Source organism: Eschrichtius robustus, chromosome 16 (assembly GCF_028021215.1).
Source record: "Eschrichtius robustus isolate mEscRob2 chromosome 16, mEscRob2.pri, whole genome shotgun sequence".
NCBI lineage: Eukaryota > Metazoa > Chordata > Mammalia > Artiodactyla > Eschrichtiidae > Eschrichtius > Eschrichtius robustus.
Window position 1 is genome coordinate 5765171 of NC_090839.1, and position 24211 is coordinate 5789381.

At 60.6% G+C, this 24211-nt stretch overlaps 1 protein-coding gene across 1 annotated transcript; it reads right to left on the reverse strand.

Moving 5' to 3' along the window:
• Positions 1–8513: 8513 nt before the first annotated feature.
• Positions 8514–23614, reverse strand: RBM38 (RNA binding motif protein 38). Its single transcript, XM_068566076.1, has 4 exons — positions 23190–23614; positions 22328–22451; positions 21808–21862; positions 8514–9878 (listed from the first exon to the last, which is right to left on the reverse strand). The coding sequence occupies exons 1-4, from the start codon at positions 23424–23426 to the stop codon at positions 9575–9577; spliced, it is 720 nt and encodes a 239-aa protein (XP_068422177.1). The 5' UTR covers positions 23427–23614; the 3' UTR covers positions 8514–9574.
• Positions 23615–24211: the final 597 nt, after the last annotated feature.

Sequence of the window (24211 nt, forward strand, 5' to 3'; positions counted from 1 at the left end):
TATCCTTTTAAACCAGTCTAAGTTATAATAAAAGCCCACGCTATACTCATGGAGGGTCTTAGAACCACATGAAGGAAAGAGATGGGCTCCCGTCTCTCCTGCTCTAACCAGCTGTACTACAAGGGGATTCACAAAAAAATATTTTTTAAAGTGAACTATCAAAACCCTAAAAAGGAAATTTGAATTCTTTCTCTAGCTACAGAAGGCAGAGTCCTTTTTGACCTCTGAAGAAACGAGAGGGAAAAACAAAGGAAAAACGGACTGGGGGAAACATATAAAAAATGTAAAAGGTACTAAACACAGTGGTTCTTAGGCCAAGCTTCACTTTAGGACCATCTAGATGCTCTTTAAAAAATACCCAGGCCCAGGCCCTCCTCCCAGAGACTGGGCTTCAGCTGGTCCCGGTGGGGTCCATGCAGTGTCGTTTTGGGAAGCCCTGTGGAGGCAGGTTCTGCAGTGCAGCCAGGACTGGGGTCGGGGTCGGGGGGGTGCTGCAAGGACCCTCCCCCTGTTCACAGCAGACTGTTTGTGCATTGGGTGGGTTACATCCGTCCAGCTGGGGTTAGAGCCAGTGAGCGAGGGGCGCTATCAGCATTGGCAGTGATCCAGCGAGATCCCGAGATCCTCAGAACTGGAGGGGGGAAATGCAGAGTCTCCCCAGGAACCGACCGGTTTTCTCAGGACCAAGCAGGACGGAAGCACTGACTGTAATAAAGGGCTGGCGCTCATCGAGCTCCTCCCTCAAACCTGGCCCTCACTGCTTTTTCCACGGGTGTCCTAGGAGGTACTGATGAGAAAACTGAGGATCAGAGAGGGTGAGTGACTCACCCAGGGTCACACAGCTTGTAAGGAAAGAAACTCAAATTCAAACTCAAGTCTGTCTGATTCCAAACCCTTGCACTGGACCCTTGTGCTGACTTTGCTGGAGTGGGGATGGGGGGTAGCAGTCTATCTAACCTACCATTCATCCTTCCATCCATCCCTTCATCCATCACTCCATCCATCCATCCCTTCATCCATGTCTCTCCATCTCTCTACCCCTCCACCCATCCCTCCATCCATCAGTCCTTCCTTCCTTCTCTCTCTCCATCGCTCCTTCTCTCACTCTCTCTCTCTCTCCCTGTCCATACTTTCTTCCATTCATTCATTCATCCCTTCCTCCCTCCATCCATCCGTCAAGGCTTAACCACATGAATGTCCTCTAGTTAGACATCGAAGTGGATAAAACATATGTGTATCTGATGTGGCCCCTGCTTTTTCCCACCCTTGTCTCTCTCCCATGGCTCCTAGCTGGCAAACTAAAATGCCCACCAGAGCTTGGTGAGAGGCACAATAAGGACTGGTGGGGACTGTGGAGAAGGGGGAAAGCATGTGTTTAATCATTGCTATGCGGGACTGTGGGCCCAGTGTTGCCAGAGAAGCTTCTGTCTGTGGCTGCTCTCTCCTTTCCACAGCGCTCCGTGAACATCTCTCCATGTCATAAATGTACTTCTTCGTGGTTGCACCGTATTTCATGTCGCCATTCCCTCCAGAGGAGAAGCCAGCAGCGGGTTGCGGGGGGGGGGGGGGGGCGGGCTTTGGTGTCAGACCCTCTGGGGTTTGGGCCCCAGCTCTGCCAGCTCCCTAACTACTTTGAGCCTCAGTTTCTGCATCTGCAAAATGGGGACAGTGTACATGCATCTTGCACGGGGTTGCTGTGAGCTGACACAGCTGAGTGGTGGGCACAGGGCCTGGCAGAAGCTAGGTGCTCAGTAAGTGCAGGATTCTCTGTCCTTCCTTCCCCACGAGGAAGAACACCGCGGTCCCACACCCCTTGTGACCTTGGAGACTCTTATTAAACCGCAGCTCCAGACTCAGGAGTATGGCCTTTTTCACAAGCCCTTCCCTCATCCTGGGCCCAAGGGAGCCAAGCAGACTCTTGCAATGCTCACCTCTCCCTGGGTCAGGAGAGCTCGTGTATGCCAACGGGACAGAGCCCAGGTCCACACCGCACAGGGGTGGGCCGTCCCGGGCGTGCTGAGCACTGGTGAGCGGGGATGGTGGGAGGCCTCGGGTCAGGCAGGAGTGGGGTTGTCAGGAGAACGCAGCCCAGAGGACCCGGTCAGCTCCAAGTAGGAGGAGGGAGGAGCAGGAGGCCGCCCAGACTCATTCCTGTAATGCTCTGAGGCCAGGTCCAGGCTCTTGTCCCAGACGATGGCGACAGAAAGAGAGACCACTGCCCCAAAAGAAAAATCAGAGAGAACAAGGATGGGGGGCAGGGTAGAGGCAAGAGCTTCGACAAGAAGGTCTGGGAAGGCATCTAGCAGGTGGCGAGCGGGGATGACATCTGAGCTGAGACTTGGTGACTTTTGAACTCAGGCTGAGGGACAAAAAGGAGTCGGCACAGGACACCTGGCGGGAGAGTGGCTCTCGAGAAAGGCATCTGAGAGGTGGCAGGGCCAGTTCAGCCATGGCGAGGAACTGAGATTTTCTTCCAGGCCAGTGGGGAGCCACAGAGGCTTCTATGCCAGGGAACAGCATGCTCTGAGTTACCTTTTTAGAAGATCGAGTGGGTCCCCATAGGCAAGAGGCGGGTGGAGGCAAGGACAGCTGCGGACCCCACCCAGCTCTGGCTCATCAGAGACACGCAGAAGAGCCATATAAGCAAACCGGCGGGCACCCAAATGACCCCACCCTGTTAGTATTTGGGGTATGTGCACACAGATGTAACATCAACCAAATGCCAAACTTCATTCTCCAATTTTTCTTGCTCAGTTGTAAATCGCACAGAACTGTGTTAAGAAAAAAGTAAAACTCTCCTGTAGTCCTAGTACCATTAACAGCTAGTCTATTTCCTTCCTCCCGTTTTTATACACATGTGTAGATTATTTTAATAAATTTCCTTTATTTTGGAATTTTTCCCCAACAGTTCTAATGGTATAATATGTTTTTAAAAAACCTTTAATTTCTCTAAAAATGTCCCTATCACGGTGCCAAGAAGCCAGCAGGAGGCACCAGGAACTCTTGGGTTGCCTTTAATGCACCAAGTTCAGCTGTCTGGTGGGCTGGGCTTCGGGGGGTGGGGTTGCCCCATCCTTGATCTCCAGGCTGCTGTGCGCCCCGATGTGTACACAAGGCTTGGGGTGAGCAGACAGGGCTGATAAGCAAGGCTGTGCACTTATCAGCCCCAGCAGGAGGCCCAGGAGGTATCTGGAGGGCCAGGTGCCCACCCCACACCATGCCCTGGGCAGACACCCAGCCCCAGGGCACGCTGGACAGCTGCCCCTGTTACTCTCGCTGTATCTGGATGGTCCCCAAACCCAGGGGGCGTCTGGTTCAGCGTTTACAACTCTGGGGACAAGCACAAGTGTGACTCAGCAGTCAGGGCAGGGACCTGCGGGGGGAGGGGTGACGAAGGAGAGGAGAGCGGGGCGGGGGGGTGGGGAGGCCAGAGCCCAGCCCTCTGGGAAGGGCAGTATGTGCCCTCCTGATTCAGGATTCTTGAGTACAAATCCTGGCTCAGCCACACCAGCTCTCTAGCCTTGGGCAAGCAGCTGAATCTCCCCAGCCTTGGTTTTCCCATCTGTGAGCTGGGCACAGTCAACCTCCCACGGTTGCTGGGAGGGTTCAGAGAAAGAATAGACATAAAAGCCATAGGAAGTACTTAATGAATGTCAGTTTTCATGAGTTCTGGGACTCTGAGGACAGCCTTAGTTCCAGAGCTGAGGGTAAAACAAGGTGGGAGTTGCCTCATTTGACTGGAAACATGGGGTCCTTCATCCACAGGTGGGACTCTGAGAGGCAGCGGGCGGCTTTCACAGGAATTGGGGTGGTTTTCTCACCTCCACCCTCCACTGCTTGCTCAGCTTTCCCACTGGCACGGGGGCTGGGGGCTCTGGGAGCTGGGCACCTACCCCAAAGGGGGCTATCACTGAGCACTTTGCCTAAGTCACCCCCTTTCATCCTAGTGGTGGCCCAGAGAGGGCGACCGTGGGGATTACCCCATGTGCAGGTGATGTAACCACGACCCAGTTATTGCCCAGAGACAGAGCCAGAGGTGCCCAAGCATCTGGCCCTTGGCACTGCACCACGTTGGCCCGATGGGGTCTGCTTGCCTGGAGGCGGCGTGCAGGGCGGAGGGGAGGGTTGGGAGCCCGGGCCAAGATGTTCCACCTCAAGCTCCCGGAGGCCACAGAGCCAACAACACAGGCTTTGGAGTCAGACAGACAAACCCAAGCCTGGACCAACTACGTTCAACCACATAGCCCCTCTGAGCCCCAGTCTTCCCCTCTGTAAAATGGGACTATTAGCCCACTCCTCGTGGGAGGGTTCTGACCAGGAGGAAAAGAGCCAGTACACCGGAAAACATCAAACGGTCCCCCTCTGGCAGCAGCAGACCCAGCACCCCACTCGAGGACCCTAAATGTGAAAGCACCTCGGGCTGCGAGTCCTGTGCAAGGGTGAGAGGCCCCGTGATGACTGTTCACCAGACCTGAACACACCATGAGGGAGAATCTTCAGCTGCCATCTCAGAACTGCCCCTGGGGAGCCAGGTGACCCCAGGCAAATTCTGTGAGCACTCTGAGCCCCGATTTCTCCATGTGGGAAATGGGCATACTGATGATAGACCCAGCTCACCTCGCTGGTGTGAAGGTCGAAAGAGAGACTGAGTCAGTACAGTCTCCACAAAGCCCCTGTGAATGAGACATTAGTATCCTAATGTTATTTTGGTTTTTTTTATTGTATGTCACTCAGCCTAATTTTTTAAGTAATGCAGCCCCTTTGAGATTGTATATATCCAGAGTCTTGATTGCAAAGAACAGAAAAAAAAAAAAAAAAAAATTAAATAGGCTTAAGTGAAAAAGGAAATTTTTTAGCTCTTGTAATGGAAAAGTCCAGTGTCTAACTCAGGCATAGCTGGATCAAGGGGCCCCAAAGATGTCACTAAGACCCTATCTTCACTCTTCAGCCCTACTTTCCCTAGTTCTGGCTTCCTTCTCAGACAGTCTCTCCATGAGCACAAATAGTCCCATCTCTCAACCCCACCCCTTCACCCCACCCCCCCCACACACACACCCTACCCCCACCCCAGCAGCTCCAGGCTTATCTGCTCCCAGATTGGCTTCCCCAGCAGAAAGACAGCTTCCTTCCCCCAGGAGTGCCAGCAGAAATCCAGGACTGACTCACTGACCCAGACTGGGTCATATGCCTATCCCTGAACCAATCACTGGGGCCACTCTCACTACACTGTCTGCTGGGGACGCAGCGGAGAAGGGACAGAACCCCGGCCTCGGAGGACGGTCATGGCCCCATTCCCAGCGAGGCTCAGGGAGGTGGAGGCCTGGCCGAGCTCACCCTGCTGGCCTGGGGGGAACCAGGGCCGTGGGTCAGGCCCACGCCCTTCAGCTCCACGGCAGAGCACCTCCCACCACCGCTCCTCAGGGGTCTGGGCAGTGATGGCTCCACTCCCGTGTCTCAGTTTCCCCATCTGTGCAAGAGGGCCACTCTGAGCGTTCACCTCTTGGTAACCAACCAGCCGTGAAAAGCGCCTGCACAGCACCTGAGCCGAGTCCGCACCGCGGACGTTGGCAGCGGTGTTCACCATCATCATTTATAATCATCGTCACCGCATCCCCTGCGGGCACAGACCACGGACGGCCCTGCCGCCCTCAGCTCGCCCCTGCTCTGCACTCCGTGCCCTGACTCTGCAAGCTCTGTCTCTCCTGGGTTAGCCACCGTCCAGAGCCCTCAATCCCGGGCTCCAGGAGGATGTTTCTGAGTCCTCGAGGTCTGTCCCAGAGGCTGCCACTGGCCGATAGTGACAGGAAACGGGCTGGCCACAAGTGGCGCTCCCGATAACCCTGGCAGCACCTGCAACCCTCTCCATGGCCCCCCGGCCCTTATCAGCTGCAGCAATGTCTCCTCTGAGCTGGAAGCCCCATGTTGACCTCCCTGACCCCTTGCCAGTGTTTGCAAACTAAGACCCAGCAGGAGGGAGACGGGCAGGTGGCAGGGGCAGGCAGGGAGGGGCATCAGCGGTTCCTGCCTGGCAAGATCCCACCTGACTTGACCCCGGGAACCCTGGCCCTTCCCTGGGCAGAGGCTGGGGGCCTGGACTACAGAAAGGGGGAGTTTGCAAATCTCAGAATCAAAGCGATTGGAAAAGGCCCGAGGAGATCCCACAGGCACGCTAGGACAGAGCAGAGAAGGTGGCTCCCGGTCACCCCCAGCCACCTCCCGAATCGGGGTGACCCATCTCACTTCAAAGCCAAGGGCTGACCATGTGGAGTTGTCATTGGACTCCGGGGTCAGACCCAGTTGCCCAGCTCTGTGCAGGTGCCGCGCTCCCCATGCATCTCCTCCGCCCCATTCCCTGCAGCAACTCTGACCTCTGCCCCGCCCCCCCTTTCCCTGGCCCCAGCCTCAGATCTGCCCAGCACACTCCAGCTGGGATGGATGGTCCCAAAACTCCCGCTGGTGTCCTCTGCCAGAATCAAGTTCCGAGTGCTGGCAGGCCTCAGTTTCCCTGCTGTGCCTGGCACAACACTAGGTGTGGGGGACACAGCAGGACAGAAGGCAGACAGCCCCTGCCCCCCTGGCGTCGGTGTTCTAAGGAGGGGTGGGACAGAGACAGGTGAGGACGCAGATGAAGGGAGACACAGTTCAGCTGCCTGGACCGAGACTGGGGTCGGAGGAGGCTGCTGGGACAAAGACACTTCCGCGTTGAGAGCTGGAGGCCGGCAGGTAAGAGCCGGAGGATTCAACAGCAGGTGCAAAGGTCCTGTGGTGGGTGAGCTGTGCCCAGTGTGGGCAGGGGCCTCACAGACCACAGCGACAGCTTTGGCTTTTTCCTCAAGGATGATGGGGAGCCACAGAGGGGAGCTGGAGGAGCCGTAACCCTCTAGCTGCATGTGGAGTGTGGACTGAAGAAGGATGGGGCAGAAGCAGTGAAGGGGCCACTGCAAGGGTCCAGGAGAGAGGGGGTGGTCCTGGACAGGGGCTGGAAGCAGAGGAGGGGGCAAGGAGGGGAGGAGGGGGGCAGATGTGAGACAGGCTTAGCAGGAGTCGGCCGTGGGGGTGAGGGAGGAGTTCAGAGTGACCGGAGGGATGCTGGCTCGCCCGCTGTGCGCGGTAGGTGAACGTGGGGGGTGGGACAGATGCACGTGTTGTGAGGCCCAGCTCCGCTCTGCAGGGTTGGGGCGGTGGTCGCGGGGAGGACAAGCCTGGTGTCTGGAGAGCGACCGTCCCAAAGGAGGCCAAGCCGCGACCTCCGAGCTCTGCCCAGACTGGCCTCCCCACCAGGAGCGCCCACTCCACTCCCCCAGATCACCAGGAGCCCCTCCATCCTGCACGGCCCAGCTGCCCCCCGGTGGCCCCTCGCCCCTGTGCAGTCCTCCCCTCCCCCATGGCATCGACCACACTGTGCTGAGCTGGCCAGGCCGTGTCTGTGCATTGCTACGCCCGCTCCCCAGACTGTGCTCACAGCACATCCGTCCACCAGGTCTCTGCTGCATCCCCAGCCCCATCACCTCCGAAGCTCACCTCCCACCGACTTTCCCCTCACTGTGCCTCTCCGGCCACACTGGCCTCCTTGTCCCAGGGCCTTTGCACCTGCTGTTCCTCCTGCCTAGAACCCGCTCATTCTCCATCACCCCCGGTAATACGTCCTGACCAGTATGTGAAATTGCCCCATTTGCGTGTTTGCTGCATCTCCCCCACTAGTTTGCAGGCTTGCTGTGTGCCCCCAGTAGATTATAAACCCCATTGGGCAGGACTGTGTGTTTTACGACTATCCCCAGTGCTCTGCATGTGATCCGGCACACGCCATTTCTTAGAATGAATGAATGAGGGAGAAAGTGAGGCAATGAGTGAATGAACCTCCTCTCCAGCCTTCACACCCCCTCCAGGAGGCCCCCGTGATTCCCCCAGTGCTGAGTCGGGGCTCCAGCTGGATGGTGGGAGAGGCTGGGACGGGACCATCCCGGGATGGAGCCCCTCTCCTGCACACCCAGACGTCCCTTCCTGACTTGCGCCGCGCCCGGCTGCCAGCACCCTGAGGGCCGGGGGTCTGGACACCTGCGCCTATGCCTTCTCAGCAGCTCCTGCCCGGGTTCTGCCAGCAGTGCCCTGCTTTCTCCAAGGAGCCGCCCCCTGTTCCACCTGGCTCTGGTGGAGCCGCCCAGCCTCTGCCCCCAGGGCCCTGCTCTGAGCACATCAGAGACCGAGCCCGGTGGCTATGGGGGTCAGAGGCGCCCACTTCGAGGGAAAAACTACAGACCCACTTTCTCTTTAAAGAAAACAAGTTTTATTTTTATAATCAGAACATTCTAATAAAAATATTATTAGAATCTGAGCTACCTTTGCTTTCTGGGCCTTGACTCTGCCCCGGCGTGCAGGGAAGCGCCTGCCCGTGTGCAGCAGCCCCGAGGCCTCCCACTTCCCTGAGGTAGGTCTGCAGGAGCAGCCCTCACGCCCCAACCCCCTCAGGCCTGTCCCCTCATCTCACTCTCCCCTCCCCCTCCAGGAGCCCCATCGCGGGCTGTGGGAACTGTCACCTCCCCCGTCCCCGAGCCCCCAAGGCAAGCAGATGTGTCTCAGCTCAATCCCACAGCTGCTCGGGCTGGTACATACACAGCAGGCGACACCGCGAGGGGACGCGGGGGGCACTCTTGAGCCTCCACCCTGCCGGCCAGGATGCTGTGGTCTGGCCCCTCGGCCCGCAACCCCGTCACGGCCATAGGGAGGGGGACAAGCTTAAGACAACTTACTGTCTGGAGACGCCTACCCTCTGAGGGGCTCGGGCACTCGGGCCAGCAGACACCTTATCACAGAAATACTGTCACTGGCTCCTCGGGTGTAGAGCCATCGACAAAAGCGAGTCTCTCAAAGTCAAAAACAGGTTTTGGATTCTTGGTGGTGGGAGTCTCTGCTGAAAAAATAGACTGAAATTCTGAAATCATCTTAGTAGCAAAACAATGACGGTAAGAAAAAAAAGTCGCAGTGCTTCGACGTAAAGGACCACGGCCAGCTGCCCCGTCGCTGGTCACCGGTGGCCCTGCCGCACCTGGGCGCCTGGGGGCCGGGGGGAGGGGGAGCACCCCAGGGCCAGCATTTAGAAAATGGGAACTCAGGAGGCCGGCGATCCCCCCCGTGCACGGTTCAGAGCTGTGCAGACGGAGCGACGACAGTCAACACACTTCGCGATCCTGGGCTTCCCTGGAGTAAGGCCTCTCTGAGCGGGACAAAGTTTCTGCTCACCCCAGAGGGCCGCCGGGGTCTGTGGAGGGTCCAGAAGGCCCCACAGGATGCTGGGGGGACCGCCCGCGGGCTCCAGGGGTGCGGGAGGGCGGGGACAGTGCGTGTGCGACATTCAGGCTGATCTTCAAATGGCTCTCGGTCACTCTTTTCTCTCAAAGTCCTCCCTCAAGGCGCGACGGTCCTGGGTGTAAAGAGAAGTGGTCTCTGGGCCGCCCAGGGTGCAGGCGGGGTCCCGCGGGGTCTCCCGAGGCACAGGTGCGGTGTGCACCCCTGGGCTCGGCCGGCACCCGCCCAGCGCGTGGTGATGGAGCCGCAGTTGCAGGGGCAGAAACGGCCCTCACTGCATCCTGTCAGGCTGCAGCTGCTGAGGCTGGTACTGCACGAAGGCAGTGCCCGCGGGGGCCGTGGCCGAGAGGGCCTGGGGCACGGCGGCCGGGTAGCCGTAGCTCACAAAGCTGGCGGCTGTGGCGGGCGAGGCGGCATACGGGTACTGGTCGTAGGTGGCCGGCGGGTACTGGGTGTAGGCCGGGCTGGCCGGCGTGTACTCAATGTAGGGCGAGGACAGTGACGGGACTGGGGCCGCCGGGATCACCACGCTGGGCTGGACGATGGCTTGTGGGTAGATGTAGTGGGGGGTCAGCCTGTGGGGGCCAAGAAGAGAGGGTCAGGGTCAGGGTCAGGCGACAGAGCGGGGAAACACAGCGGCTCGGGTGGAGTGGAGGTGCCGGAAGAGCCGGGTGATGCTGTGTCCCCCCTCCGGCATCTCTACTTCCTCATCTGTAAAATGGGTGCATTTACAACAATAATGGTGCTCCTACCACAGGGCCTTTGCACTGGCCATGCCCACAACCTGCACAGCACTTTCCCCAGCGACCCACAGGGCTCCCACCTCCCCTCTTCAAGTTTGCACTCAAATGTCTCCTCCGTGAACCCGTCCAGGCAGCTCCCCCATCCCACCCTACACACCAAACACCACCCGTCCCCCACAGGAGCAACACATGATTTGGGGGCAGGGGTGGGGAGTTTAAAAATCATGAACAATTTCAGCACCAAAGCATCAAATCCAGCACAAGCCCTTCTGAGCACAGGTCCCTGTGTGATCACCCAGGTCACATGTCCATGAAGCCAGCCCTGTCCCCCCACTTCCCTGGGTTCATCTTCCCAGCATCTGCCACCCCCACAGTGACACCCCGCGCAATTTACTTGTTTACCACATCTGTCTCCCCTGACTACAACGTCAGCCACCCGTGAACAGACAACACAGACCCTGGCCCGGGCAGGGGCTCACTTGCTGAGTGAATGAGGACAACGACGTAGTACAAGTGTAACCGCAATGACGGTGCCGCGAGCAAAGATGACGGCCAGAGCCTCAGGGACAAGGCTCAGCAGGCCGGTGGCCACGCCTCACACGCAGTAACCGGCTGAAACTTCCCCCAGGTTGGCCTTCAGGTAACCGTCTCATTTTACAACAGAAAAACTGGTCTTGGAGGTGCCTCGCCCAGGGTCCCCCGGGCATCAGCCTGGGAGCTGAGAGCTGCAGCCCACACTCGTCCCTCCCTGCAGGCTGCCCACCGCGGGCCCCGTGCGCGCAGCCCTCCACTGTAGGGGCGACCCCACACGTCGCAGACGGAGAACCTGAGGCTCGGGAAGGCAGTACCAGCAGGTGCCCACTCCGGCAGCCGGCACCGGGCCCCACGGCAGCGGTGGGCACAGAGCGGCCTCGGCGGGGCAGACGCCGTGGCCTCCAGCATCAGCTCCTCCCCCTCCTCTCAGGCCTGCACAAGTCACACAGGATGAGGCTGACATGGCTACACACCTGGGGGCCACCCCAACCTCCCTCCACGCCTGTAAGACAGGCCCCGGACCCCTGACCTGCCCCCCTTCCATTCCGAAGAGAAGCTGCTTTGAAAGAAAAAGGGAAACCTTCCCTCCCGGCGCTCCCGCAGGCCTGGCAGGGGCAGAAACTGGGGCAGCTTTGGGAGAGCAAGTGGACAGAAAGCCGGGCCCTGGAAGCTGGGCTCCCTGCCCCCGCCAGGCCCCTCGGCATCCAGCAGCCCTCCCTTCCGAACAAGGACAGGGGCTCAGTGGGTCCCGGCGGCACCCCTGGGAACAGCGAAAAAGCAGAGAAACCCGAGTGTTGTCCACGGGGACAGAGCAGCGTCCAGTGTCCCCCAGGCCACCCCACATGGCAGCAGGACGAGGTCCACACTCAGCCCCAAGCCGCTCCCCTCCACGCTGCCGGGAGAGAAAGCCAAGCCACAGAACAGAGATACTGTTTATGCAAAACTGTGATATTTATACTGAATGGTGATAATGTTCATGCTAAAAAAAATCAAATGTGTATTTATATCCATGCTAAGGATGGGTGAGGTGGAATTGTATGAAACTGCCGTTTTTATGGGTCCAAGAGCTGACTGAGGGCAACTTTATGTGGGGCAATGTTTTGAACGCAAAGAAAAGGCCTGGAAGGAGGCTGTGTAAGGGTTGCATGTGGGTCCGAGCATCTCTACAAGGCAAGTGGATTCACAGGCACAAAGGGGAATAAGAAGCACTACTCGCAACAGCCAAAAAGGAAAAGCAAGCGTCCATCCACCGATGAATGGATTTCCAGACTGCAGTGTATCCACGCCAAGGAGTGTCATTCCCCCAGAAAAAAGAATAACGCGCTGACACACGCCACTGTGTGGATGAACCTTGAGGACACGATGCTGAGTGAAAGAGGCCAGACACAAAAGGCCACAGACTGAATGATTCCATTCAGGTGAAATCTCCACAAAAGCAAACCCAGAGACAAAGTGGTTACACTGCAGGGGCTTCGGAAAGCAGGGAAGGGGAGTGAGGGCTATGGGTCTCCTTCTGGGTGACGAAAAAGTTCTGAATCAGATAGTGGTGATGGCCGCACGACTCTGTGAATATATTTAATGCCCTAAAACAGCAGATTTTAGGTTATGTGTACTTTACCACAATAAACGCACAAATATAAGGAGCAAATCCTGAGCGAGGGGTGAACAACCCAGTGAGGAATGAGCTGGGGTGGTGACGGGCACCACAGCCCCATGATCCAGCAGCAAACCCCTGGGGGTGAGAGCCTGGGCACACCTGGCCGGTCCCGGAGGGGCCCCAGCTCCCCCCCGCCAGGGAGTTCCTACACCGGGTCCCCGCCTCCCCGTCGTGTGCCCTCCTGGGCGGCAGCACGCCTATGGTCGCCAAGGCCACACACTGCCGCTTGTCAGGAAGCCAGGCAGCTGTGGCCAGGAGCCCTGCGCCATGGCCCAGGCCATGGCACCCGCGCTCCCTCTCCGCCCTATTGGGAGTTTCTGCTGCCCACCCGCTCCTGCCTCCCTGGTGGGAACAAGAGCCCTGAACAGAGTGGGGCCTGGGTTCGAATGCCGCCTTGGCCTCCCAAGCTGCAACCAGCCTTCTCACGTGTCTGCGGGTGTGCTCTGGGCAAGGATGCAGCGGTGAGCACACGACCCAGTCCCTGGCCTCTCAGCGCTTGGATCCCAGAGGCACACGAACACACCAACCCGTGAACCAGAGCTGGGAGTGGTCGGGAGAGGCTTTTCGGAGGAGGGGGCAGCTGCTCAGAGCCTGAGCTCCTGGCCCATCTCCCCCACTGGACCTCACATGAGCAGGTGGTGCCTCGCCCAGGGCCTGGCCGCGGGAGGGGCTGGACACGCAGTGCTGACAAACAGCCGGCGGGCACAGACCCCTCCGAGAAAGACAAGGGGCCCCGGCCGTCTGGATGCCTCTCTGAAGGGAGCCAGAGGAGACACGACGGAGCGTGCCTTGGTGCGGTGCCCACTGTGCCGTCCTGGGCGTCATCGATGCCCCCACCACGTGAGCCCCACGCGGCTCCCGGAACCCTAGAACATTCCTTAGTGGGAGGCTGTGGAAGCTTTGAGCCCAGAACTTCTCCCAACACAGGCAGGCGCACCACTGCCTCAGACGGCATTTGCTAAAAATGTGGATCCCCACAGACTGCCAAGTCAGATGGGGTCCGGGAATCTGCATCTGACAGGCGCCCAGGGTTTGGATACTGGCACGCAGAACCACTGCCTGGACCAGGCACACACTGTCCACACGGCAGAAGTACCCGGGGCTCTAAAATGACAGGTTTCTGGCCACACCTGCCTCAAGGCTGCCGGCCAAGGCAGCCGTCACGTTTACCAGGTTTCTGACACTCAGTGTCGTCAGGACTAAGCTCTGCTCTGGCCACCACAGAGCTGCCCTGCTGGGGGACGCTCAGACACGGTGTGGGCGAAAAAGCTTCAGGGTGAGAGGAAGGGGGACTCCCTTGTTTCCTAACCTGCGGGGACACTGCGTGTCTGTATCTGTTCACCTGTTTCCCTCAAGCACCCTGTCCCCACTCCCCACTCTTTGTGAAAAGCCCAAGATAACTTACGAAGCATTTGACAGCCATAAAACAGGTGCTGCTATTACCCTATTGCCCAGAGAGTGAAACCAAGACTCAGAGAGGCCGAGGGACTGGCAATCACACAGCCAGGGAGACAGTGGCTGGTGTGGGTTCTGCCACTGGGTACGCACTGCTGAGTCAAGGGGGGAGGACGCTGCGAAGCTCCCCCTCCAACCCCCAGGAAGGGGACCGGGGCCCTCAGCTCTGCGCTCAAGTTACAGAGTTTCTGTGAGTCTCAGTTTTCCCATCTGTAAAACGGGTCTGGCAGAGGCTGCCGTCAGGGCTTGAGAACCGAGACCCTCCACCAGAACAGCATTTCTCAGCCACAGCGGCTCTGCCCCCAGGGGACGCTCAGCTGCGTCTGGGACATTCCTGGTTGTCACACTGGGGGTTGGGGGGCTGCCAGTGGCAGCCAGCGGGTGGAGGCCGGGGACGCTACCAACATCCCACAGCGCACAGGATGGCCCCTCCCGCTGACCATGAAGAATCCTCCAGCATCACGGCAAGGTCAAGACCCCGCTGTAAACTACAAAGAAAAAGGCAAATACCATTGTCACGACCACAGACACCCATGCAGAGGGCTGGGAAACGGCCAGGCGGGGACCAAGGGACTGAGCTGGTGCACACACACAGCATCCCCCACGGGAACCCACTGGACTCTTCGGTGAGAAGGAAACCCCAGCCAAACCACCAGCTGGCCCCATCTGAGCACAGCCCCTGCGCCCCCTTCCCAGGCCCGCACACCACAAGGGGGGAGGTCCCAGGCGCCTGGCACCGGGGAACAGGGTCTGTGTCCAGCGGGTTCCTCAGCGCCCCACCTACTCCCCAGAAAGGTCAGGGTGCTGCCGGCCTCCGCGTGCTTGTTCTGCAGGCTTCTGAAAAGGGCACAGGCCTGACACGCTCTGTCCTCGGGGACTCCCCTGCCCACGTCCACCCCACCCACGCCCCGGTCCCCCAATTCCCCCCGTTCTCCCCCCATCCCCCAGCAGCAAGCCTGCATCCACCCAGACCTGGCAGGCCTGCTGCGCCGCCCCCTACCCGGCGGCCAGGGGTCGTCTTAAAAACAGTCCGGGAGACCACGCCACTCAGGCACGTCCCCACAGGGGCCTCCCCTTCGCCCAGAGCCAAACCCCGACTGCTCCCCACCCCCCAGGGCCTCCCTCAGCCTACCTCCCCAGCTTACCTCCAGCCCACTGTCCCCACTCCGGCCACCCAGAGCTCCTTTCTGTCCCCCCAGTGCACGTGCTTCTCCGAGCACAGGGCCTTTGCACCTGCTGTTCCCGCTGCTGGCAGGCTTCTTCCCACAGCTCAAACCTCACCTCCTCGGAGGCCTTGCCCGACCACACCCCACCCCCGCCGGCCGGCCTTCCTTCCTACAACCCCAAACCGCCCTGTCATCCACCTTCTGTGCCGCTGTCTTCCCCACGAGAACGCAAGCCCCACGAGGGCGGGAACCTGGCCTGGACCGCTGGGTCCCAAGCGCCTAGCCAGCCCCTGCCGAGTGCCAAGGGCCCTGTGGGCACCCGGTGGCAAAGAGGCCCCTCCGGGGCTGCTGCCGCTTCCTGGGCCGGGAGTCACGGCCCTGGGGAGGCAGAGGAAGCAGCCCGGCTGGCACAGCCGGGGACCCTGGGGAAGCAGAACCCGCAGCCTCAGTTCAAGTCTGGCTCTGCACCTGCCAGCCTCGGCCTCGACCCCGGGGGCCGGGACTGCCTCCTCTCCACACCCCAGAGACCCCCTCCTCGAGGCTGAGAGAGGGCAAGATCGGCCCCCACCCAGCCAGGATGGACCAAAGGCCCTCCCAGCCCAGCCCCATGGAGGGCAGCCCAGGGCCCTGGAGGGAAAAGCAAACCAGCTAGCAGGACGGTCAGGTTTGGGGTTAGAATCTAAAAGTCAGTTGACCCGATGCCCAGGGCCTGGGCAAAGCAAACCCCCAAACCCCCAGACTGGGAAGGGAGCTGCAGCCGGCCAGGTTCAAAAGGCCAGACCATCCTGGAGGGGCACACGCTCAGGCTGAGCAACCGCTGCTGAAAGGGTGACGGCCGAGATCTCCGCCTGGACCCACGCGCCCAGGGTGAGCGGCCCACAGCCAGGAGCCGCCCAGCTGACTCGGCCCGATGGAGACCAGGGCGGAGGGGCGAGACCCCGAGTCTGGCTCCTGGCCGTGCCTGTCCAAGTCCGTCGGCCCTCTCTGGCCTCGTTTCCCCATCTGTAAACTGAGGGTGCTACAGAGTCCGACAGAGCCTCCCCTGGAGCCCTGCAGGCAGAGGTCTTGGGGTCTGAGCAGGAGCATCTGGGGATGCCGGGGCAGGTGAGGGGGGCCGAGGGGGCCGACGCCCGGGAGACAGACGGGCACGCCGCCCACACACTCAAAGCAAAACTGTCAGCGAAAAGGGGTCAGCTGTGGCCCCAAGCACTCATTCTGTGAATGCACAGCTAGCCCCAAAAATAAAAATAACAAAGGCAAATGAACCCATTTCACTTTCTCTGCTCTCTGGAGGTTTGGCCCGATGGGTCGGAGAAGCCGGCGGCCGCTGGGGCACAACTCAGGAGCCTCAGGCCGGGGAGGGGCCTCCCAGGGCTCTCCAGAGCGGGGACATCCAGGCTTTCTGGGGCCGTCGGACCACAAAGCAGGTAAAACGCATCTCCCGAGGGGCAGTGCCAGACCCTGGCCCGGCATCTCCACCGGAACCTGTCCAAACCCAGACGCCCGCCCTTCCCCCCAAACTGCAGCCTCCCCTCACAGCCAAGGCCAACTGACCCGCCATTAGCTCAGGCCCAAAGTTCTAGAATCTTCTCAGACTTTCTTTCACACATTCTTTCAATGTGCTCAGAATCCCACAGCTCCTCACTCCCGGGCGGCCACCACGGCCTCGCGTGTGGACCGGATCACTGCGAGGTCCGCTAGCGGGGCCCCGACCCTGGCCTCGGTGGTTCAGGCCTACCCAGCAGCTGAAGAGACCCTCTAAAGACGCAAGTGACCCGGCCCTCATCTGCTCAGGGCCCACAGCGGCCCCCCAGCACTCAGGCAAATCCAAATGCTCCCCTGGGCCACCGTGGCCCGACGTGAGCTGAGGCCACCCTGCTGGGCCTCTGACCCCGCCAGTCTCCCACTGCCCACACCACTCACACCAGCCTCCCCTGCCCAGCTGCTCCTCTCCCCCCAGAGCGCCTGTCGCCACCCGAGCCGCCACCGCTCTGCCAAAGGAAGCTCCATGATCACAAGCAGGGCCAGGACTCCCTCCGTCTCCACGAAGTCCCCAACCTGCCACAAACTGGCTGAATGAAAGCACAGCTTCCTCCTTTCAGCCACGCGGGAGGGGTCAGGAGAATGATCCACATGCACCCCGCCCCCCGTCAGCACGCTGCAGGGCACGCAACACGTCCACGTGGCAGATGGGGAAACTGAGGCTCAAGGACGAAAACTCGGCGCGAGAACAAGGGGTCACACAGACAAGTCGTGGGGCTTGCAGGCTCCTTACACGGCCTCCTCCCGCTGCAGTGAGAAGGGGCGGCCCGGCCCACTTGGGAGCCCCCCACCCGGGTCCCTGCCCTGGGACACACCCGTGAGGCCGAGTGAGATGCCCACATCAGCCTGCGTGTGGTCAGGCCTCTCCCTTCGACCGGAGGCTTCCTGACGAGGCCTCGGTAACGGGGGCCCCTCCCGCCAGGGCCACTGGGGCCGGCGAAGAGCTCATCCTTGGACAGGAGCCCGAGAACCGCCCCAGAGGCCAGTGTCTGTTACAGCAGACGGGGACAAACAACAGGTGTGCGCGGGCCACCCGCCAGGGAGGGCCACGCGCCGGCCCACTCCTCGCTCCAGCGAGTGCCAAACAGGAAGCGACGGGCTGGGGAGGGGCAGGGCCACCCCAGACACCCTGAAAGTAAAAACAAGCCACGTGATGCCACACGGGAGGGCACCAGCTTCCTCTCTGCCCCCATACCCTCCGGCTCTGACCTCACTTCCTGCCACACCTCCAAGGTGCGGGCCCCCTGTTCAAGGCGCTGCGACTCCCCCCCGCTTTATTTACTTCGTGTCATGAAATCACGAGAGACTCTCCGGAAAGTGCAAACACAGTAGAGAGAGGCCCCACGGGCCCTCCCGTGGTGTCCCCAGTGGTGACGTCTCATAACCCAACACGCTACCAAACCCAGGAGCCGCACGCCGGTGCACCGCTCTGAGCTTGGCTCCGGGCCTTGCTCGGATTTCACCAGTTCAGGGGGGTCCTTGGGTGTAAGTCCATGATTCTGTATCGCACGCACAATCACCCACCCACCGTTACAATCTCGACACAGGCCTGTCCCAGCCCACGAGGCCCTCCGCCAGCCAGCTGCCCTGTTCAGCTGTCCCCGTCACCACCTCGGCCCTCACGTGCCCACAAGGATGTCTAATGGTCTGGCTTCCCTGCCAGAAAGCAAGATGGAGAACCAACCACATCTTTCTTATTCAAAGTATCCAGCAGGCGCTCAATAAATACTGGATGAATGAAGGATTCTGGGAACAGCTCTCGGCCTTCCGCCCAGCCCCTTGTGCTCCGTGACATCTTCCTGTCATTCTCTGGCCCCTCTCCAGCCCTGGGGACCCAAACACTCTGCTCAGACCCCCTGGGCAGGCACACACCCACGGCCTGGTCACAGCAAGGGCAGCGGGTCTCAATCTGGGCACCGGGGCCCTTCACACAGAGGGTGTAGGGGCCCTGAAACTCTAGGCCGAACGGCGTGTGCACGTGCTGGGGAGAGGGTCCCATCCCCAGTCGGCCCTGGGAGGTGGCACCGACACAGTCCCCACCCCGCAGACGGGGAGATGAGCCCGGAGAGAAGGGGCTGGGCCTGGCCTCGAGCCCGGGGCCTCGCTCCAGCACAAGGCCTGCCTGACACCCAGCAGCCCCGGGACCCTGTCCTGCCATCTGGGACCTAGGGACTGGCCCCAACCCGGCACCCAGGGGGGCGGCTCGCAGTGGACGGCTGTGGAGCCCACAACAAGGCACCCTTGAGAAGCTGGGCTGGGGAGCTGAGCCCAGAGAAGCAGTTGGCCCTTCAAAAATAACCCAAGGAGAGGCTCCCAGTGCAGCCAGGCCTGGGACAAACCTCAGCTCCTACAAGCCTCAGGCTCAGGCCTGGACAGACAGCCCTGACACTGAGAGGCCCCTTCCAAGCCAGACCCAACGCTCTGCCTGGACCTGTGCCTGCGGTCTGCTGACTGTCCCACCCCATCAGCAAAGGGCCGGTCGGCTGGGTGGTCTATGGCCACAGTCCCCACCCTGTGATCAAGCCACCTGCCACCTGCCAAAGAAGCCTTCTTCAAACCCTAACCCTAACTCTAACCCTCGGCCCCATGTAGTTAACATGACGGAAATGTCCCGGTCGCATTAGGTCCTGAAAAGTCCCGTTCTTGAAGAAAAGAAAAACTGCGGGCAGGGAATCCAAGCAAAAAGCAAAGAGTGTAAAAGTTCTTTGGCAAATCTTTCCATGCTGACATTTACGACCCAGCCAGACAAGGATTCCGCAGTGGCCTTGCCCAAAAGCGAGCTGTGGAATCTTCAGAGCTGTCCCAGGCACACGATCGGGGCCAGAAAGTCAGGGAGAGTTCCGCCGGGCAGGAGAGGGTTAACGGGTTTGCAAACTCTGGGCTGCCCGGGCCTTGCTGCCAGCCCAGAGCCGACACCACTGACCGCTGAGTCAGGCCCGGCCGGGCCCCGGCCCGTTGTTTGCAAAATCAAAAGGGACGCTGACGGCCCAACTCTCCAGCCAGGCGGGCGGGCGCTGGCAGGAGACAACTGACCCCAAAAGCCCGGCCCGGCACCGCTCCTGCCCCCCTGCCCCCTGGGGTCTCAGCAAGGCCTGGTGGGAGGCGGCACAGCTCTGAGAGGCTGCAGTCCACCAGCCGCTGGAAATGCAGAGCTGGACTGTCCCTGTTTGGGTCTCCACCCCCTTGGTAACCAACAAATAGGGCCAGCGGCCTCTTCACCGTCACAGGTATCAAATGGCCAGCCAGCAGATTCACTTACAAAACACTGTCGCCTGCAGTCGGGAGCACATGGCAGTAAGATCTGTGACCGACGCCTGACCACCCTCCCATGGGTGGCGCTCTGAGGACCACGAGGGAAACCGTCGGAGCACCCTTCCCACCCACCCGCCCCACAGAGCAGCGGCTGAGAGCACGCGTTCCAGAGCCAGCCCACGTGGGTTCAAATCCTGTCACTTCAGCCGCCCTGGACAGGTTGTTAACCTTTTTAACCTTTCTTTGCCACAGTTTCCCCACCTAAGAAGCAAGAGTAATATCGGTCCCAACCTTTGAGGGCTGCCGTGAGGGCAGGAGAGAAGGCAGACAGGTATAGAGCCCCCGGCCCCACGTGCCAGCACTGCCTCAGGTGGTTATTAGTCCCATTTTCCAGATGAGGAAAGTAGAGGCTCAGAAAGAAAACATCTCTTGCCGAGATGGACCAACTGGTAAGTGACAAAGTCAGGATTTGAACCCAGGTCTGCAGGCTCCAGAGGCCAAGTGCTGAGGGTCACCAAGTCCCAGAGGCAGTTGTGACAGATCACAAGGGAGCCCAGGCTCGAGCGGGAAGCTATGTTCACATTTCAAGCAGGGAAGAGCCGCGTGTGCTCGAGGCTCACGCCCGGATCTCCGTGCCAGCCCCGGGCCCAGCCCCTGCCCTGGGGAACAGAGCCAGGGCTGCAGAAAGTGAGGACACCCTCCTCGTGTGGCCTGAACCCAAACAGGAAGAACCTGGGTGACGGCAGGAAGACGGGGGTGTCCCCAAACACCTTCCAAGATGGCTGCAGACACAGGTGAAGCAGGTCCCAGGGCGAGAAGGAAACCAGAACCCCCTGCTCCCTGCCGCCCTCCAGGCTTCCTCTCAGGAGGACAGACCGGGACCTGGGCTCACACACTTCCTCCAATTCACGTGGGGGCCACTGTGCCGCCACAGAGGCTGCCCGTCAGGGTAAGCAGCCCCGAATCATGGTGGACCTGCCCAGACCACCCAAGCCCAACTCCCAGCCTGCTCCAGGGCCCGGTTCACACTGCCCCAGTGAGCCAGGTGGCCCCTTAAACCGAGCCTCTGGGGCAGGTACACACACGCTCACACACACACACACACACACACGTACACACTTGCAACTTTCAGCACAAAACGCAGGGCCTGGGATTCAGTCTCCGATAGCTTAAGAGGTTCTAACATTCTAAAAGGGGCTGCCTGTTCTATAACTGCCCCCCCAGAACCCCCATCCCCATCAGCACGCTCCCTGCACTGGGGCAAACAGCCGACATCGATCACAGGGCTGGGAAGTCAGCCGGCATGGCAGGCTCCTTTGTGCCCCTAAAGTCTCTGCCCTTTCCCAAGCAGCTGCCAGACCTTATTAGATGTTTAAAAAAAAAAAAAAAAAAGAAGACAACGACGACGAAGGCCCTTTTCGGATGGAGGAGGCTGGGACACACTGCTCTAAAGCACATCAGACAAAAAGCCCACAGGCTGGGCCCACTTGGGCGGGGACATCTGGTCCTGATCCCGGCTCACCTGTTGCAGCTTCGCAAACATTGGACCGGTTGGCAGTGACCTGCTGCCGCCATCTGTCGGGCACTGGAGCAGGTCAGAGGGGCGCCCTCAAAGAGCCTGGCCCGGTTCCTAATTGGCAAACCCTTCCAGCATACTTACCTAACCTGCACGGGGCCCATGCCAGGCCTCCACCCACAGAACTCAGAGGTGCTGTCACCATCCCATATCACAGGTGAGGAAACTGAGGCACTGGTGGCTGCGTGAGCGGAGGTCACGCACCCAGCAAGGGGAAACCGGGCCCTGAACCCAGGCCACAGGCTCCACAGGCTCATACTCCCCATCTCTCTGTGGTGTGGCCTTTTCCGGGGGGCAGAGAAATGCAACCTGCCTTCTCCCCCTTCTCCCAGCTTGTCTCCCTCCCACTCCCAAAACACAATGACGCTTCTGAAAGGCTGGAGCAAAGGTCGGTTCTCAGGCACAGAAAGGTGGTTGCACACAGCGCAACCAACCACCGTGGGGTCGGCGGTCCCAGGGTAAGAGGCTCCCTCAGACCGATGGGCGCCTGCACTAAAAGACCCAGGGAGCTCACAGCCCCCCTGGCCTGGCTTCCAAGGCCTGCTTACCGCCCCCCATCCCAGCCAGCCGTCCACTCACCCGTAAGTCCGCTGGATCAAGGTGGGGTGCAGCTGCTGCACGCCGATGGCAAAGCCTAAAACGAGGGACCAGTTAGGGGCCCGGCCTGACACAGGAAAGAACCTCACAACCATCCACCTCTAACCCAAAGCGTTAATCAGCTTCCTTTCCCCTCCCCAGGCCACCTCCACATGAACCCCAAAACTCCCAGCCGAAGGAGGCCAAGGGACCCGAGAGGCAGCAGCCTCTGGGTGTCTGTCCTCCCAACCTCCAGCCCCGGGGACCAACTTCCTCCCTCCCGTGAGGACAGCTGACAACTGTGTGACGTGCCCTCCTCGCCCTGTCCCACTGGCACACACAGCTAGAGGAAGGGGTTCAGCTTCCCAGCTGGGAGATGGCTGCTCTGTGACGGCTCTCTGGGAGCACATGACAGCCGACTGCCACCCCTGGAGGTGGGGGGGGGGGTGCCTTTTCCACCCGACAGATACCAACGCTGAATATAGCAACCAGAAGTGCCAGGGAAGGAAAACACGGCTCTCACCCGTCTGGAGGCTCCGCGGCTTGGCACCCAGATAGGCCAGGTTCACGTTGGCCTTGCGGCCGTCAATGTTGGGGTTAGGGTCTTTGCAAGCCCTCTCAGCTGCCGCCCGGTCAGCCATGGTCACCTGGAGGAGCACAGACGCATCAGGGGCTTCCCTTGCCGGCGGGGGGAGCAGAGAGAGAGCTCGAGAGCCCCGGCACGGGGCACTCGTTTCCCCGCCCCGCGTGCCCATTACCCAAGGCGCCCAGCCCAGTCCCCTCTGACCCCAGCCTGGGGCCCTCCCAAAGCTGCCCCTGGGCCCCGGCTCCTCCCCCCGAGTTCAAGTGCTAGGAAACGCTGCCCTCAAGGACGGAAACAACCCCCAGGGAAGACACGGCCACCCCGAAGGGAGGCAGGGGTCCCGGCCAGTGCGGACCACGAACTTCCTCATGGGAGGTGTTTGGGGACACCCTAGTTAGAAAGGGAGTAAAAGAGGTGTCTTCAGGGCGATTTTTACTTAGGTTGTTTGGGGTGTCTGAGAGGGCTGCTGGAAAATAAAATGGGGGTTGCTTCAGGGCTCCTGAGCGCCGGGGCCGAAGCCCGGCTCCTCGCTCGCTTGTTGCTCCAGGAAGTGCCGAGAACCTCTCCACAAACTTCGGAGTCCTAATTGAACCCAGCGGCTCTCCCTTTTAAACCGGGCGTGGGGAGGGGGCAGGGAGACCGGGCCTGGGGGGCGGGGGCAGGACCGGCTGGAGCCCGAGAGGGGGCAGCAGGTGCCGAGCCGGCGGGAGGCGCCCGGGGCTGGCGTGCGCCCGCCGGCTGACTCAGCGGCCCGGCCGCGATAAGTGCGGGGCGGGGAGCGCCCGGCCGCGGGGCCACTTACGAAGCCGTAGCCGCGGGACTTGCCCGTCTGGCGGTCGGTGATGACCACGGCCTCCTCGATGTCCCCGAAGCCCTCGAAGTATTTCCTGAGCGAGGCGTCGGTGGTGTGGTAGGGCAGGCCGCCCACGAAGATCTTGGTGAACGTGGTGTCCTTCTGCGAGCCGTGCATGGCGCCGAGGGCGGCCGGGGGCCGCGGGAAGCCCGCGCTCGGGGCGCACGGCGCGGGCTGCAGCAGCATGGGGGGTGGCCCGCCGCCTACGGACCCGGGCCGCGTGGGGCTGCGCTCATTGGGGGCGGCGGGGAGCGAGCGGGGCAGCAGGGGCGCCGGTCCAGCCGCCGGGCCCGTCCACTCGCGGGTCGCTCCCGCTCCACGCGCGGCACTGCGCTGCGTCGCGTTCCTGCCGGCGCTGCGGGAACTCTGCGCCTCGTCGCCCACCCGGGCTTTGTAGTCGGCCCCGCCCCCTGCCCGCCCAGTCCCCGCCCCGGGCGTCCGGCCCCGCCCCCTCATCCCCGCCCGGGCGCGCGGGGGCCGCCGGGAAGCGTAGTCCGGCCCCGCCACGCCACGCCCCACGTGCCCCGGTGAAGCCCAGGGGCAGGGCGCGCACATGGGTAGGGGGCGCATCCGGGTGTTTTGGGGGGAGCAATACGTGCTCACTGGGTTCCTGGCCCCTGCTCTCGAGGAGCGCACCGTCTAGCGAATCAGATACAAACGATTCAAACCATGTTTAGTGAGTCTGAATCGTTTCCCCAGTGCAGCTTACGGTACAGGAACTTATATTAAAGGTGAAACAGGCTTTGTTTTTATATGTAAATGTAATTCGTTCGACGAATATTTATCAGGGCGTGGGGGATGCAGAAATGCACGCAACACACTCTACCCCACAGAGCTTCTATGAACAAGACAAACAGGTAAATATACAATGTACTATCCATTAGGAAATAAATCAGGGTGCTGCCATCCAGGAGTGGCCAGAGTGGTCCCGGAGGCCCCTCTGAGAAGGTGACTGGGCAGGGGAAGTAGTT

What these genes read in the sequence shown, in the direction of transcription:
- RBM38 (XM_068566076.1), bottom strand. Translation starts at nt 23,426, where the DNA reads ATGCTGCTGCAGCCCGCGCCGTGCGCCCCGAGCGCGGGCTTCCCGCGG. An exon ending in GCCGCGGAGCCTCCAGACGG is followed by an intron (nt 21,863 to 22,327) that starts GTGAGAGCCGTG and finishes CCCTCGTTTTAG; the next exon opens with GCTTTGCCATCGGCGTGCAG. An exon ending in TTGATCCAGCGGACTTACGG is followed by an intron (nt 9,879 to 21,807) that starts GTGAGTGGACGG and finishes TGGCCCCCACAG; the next exon opens with GCTGACCCCCCACTACATCT.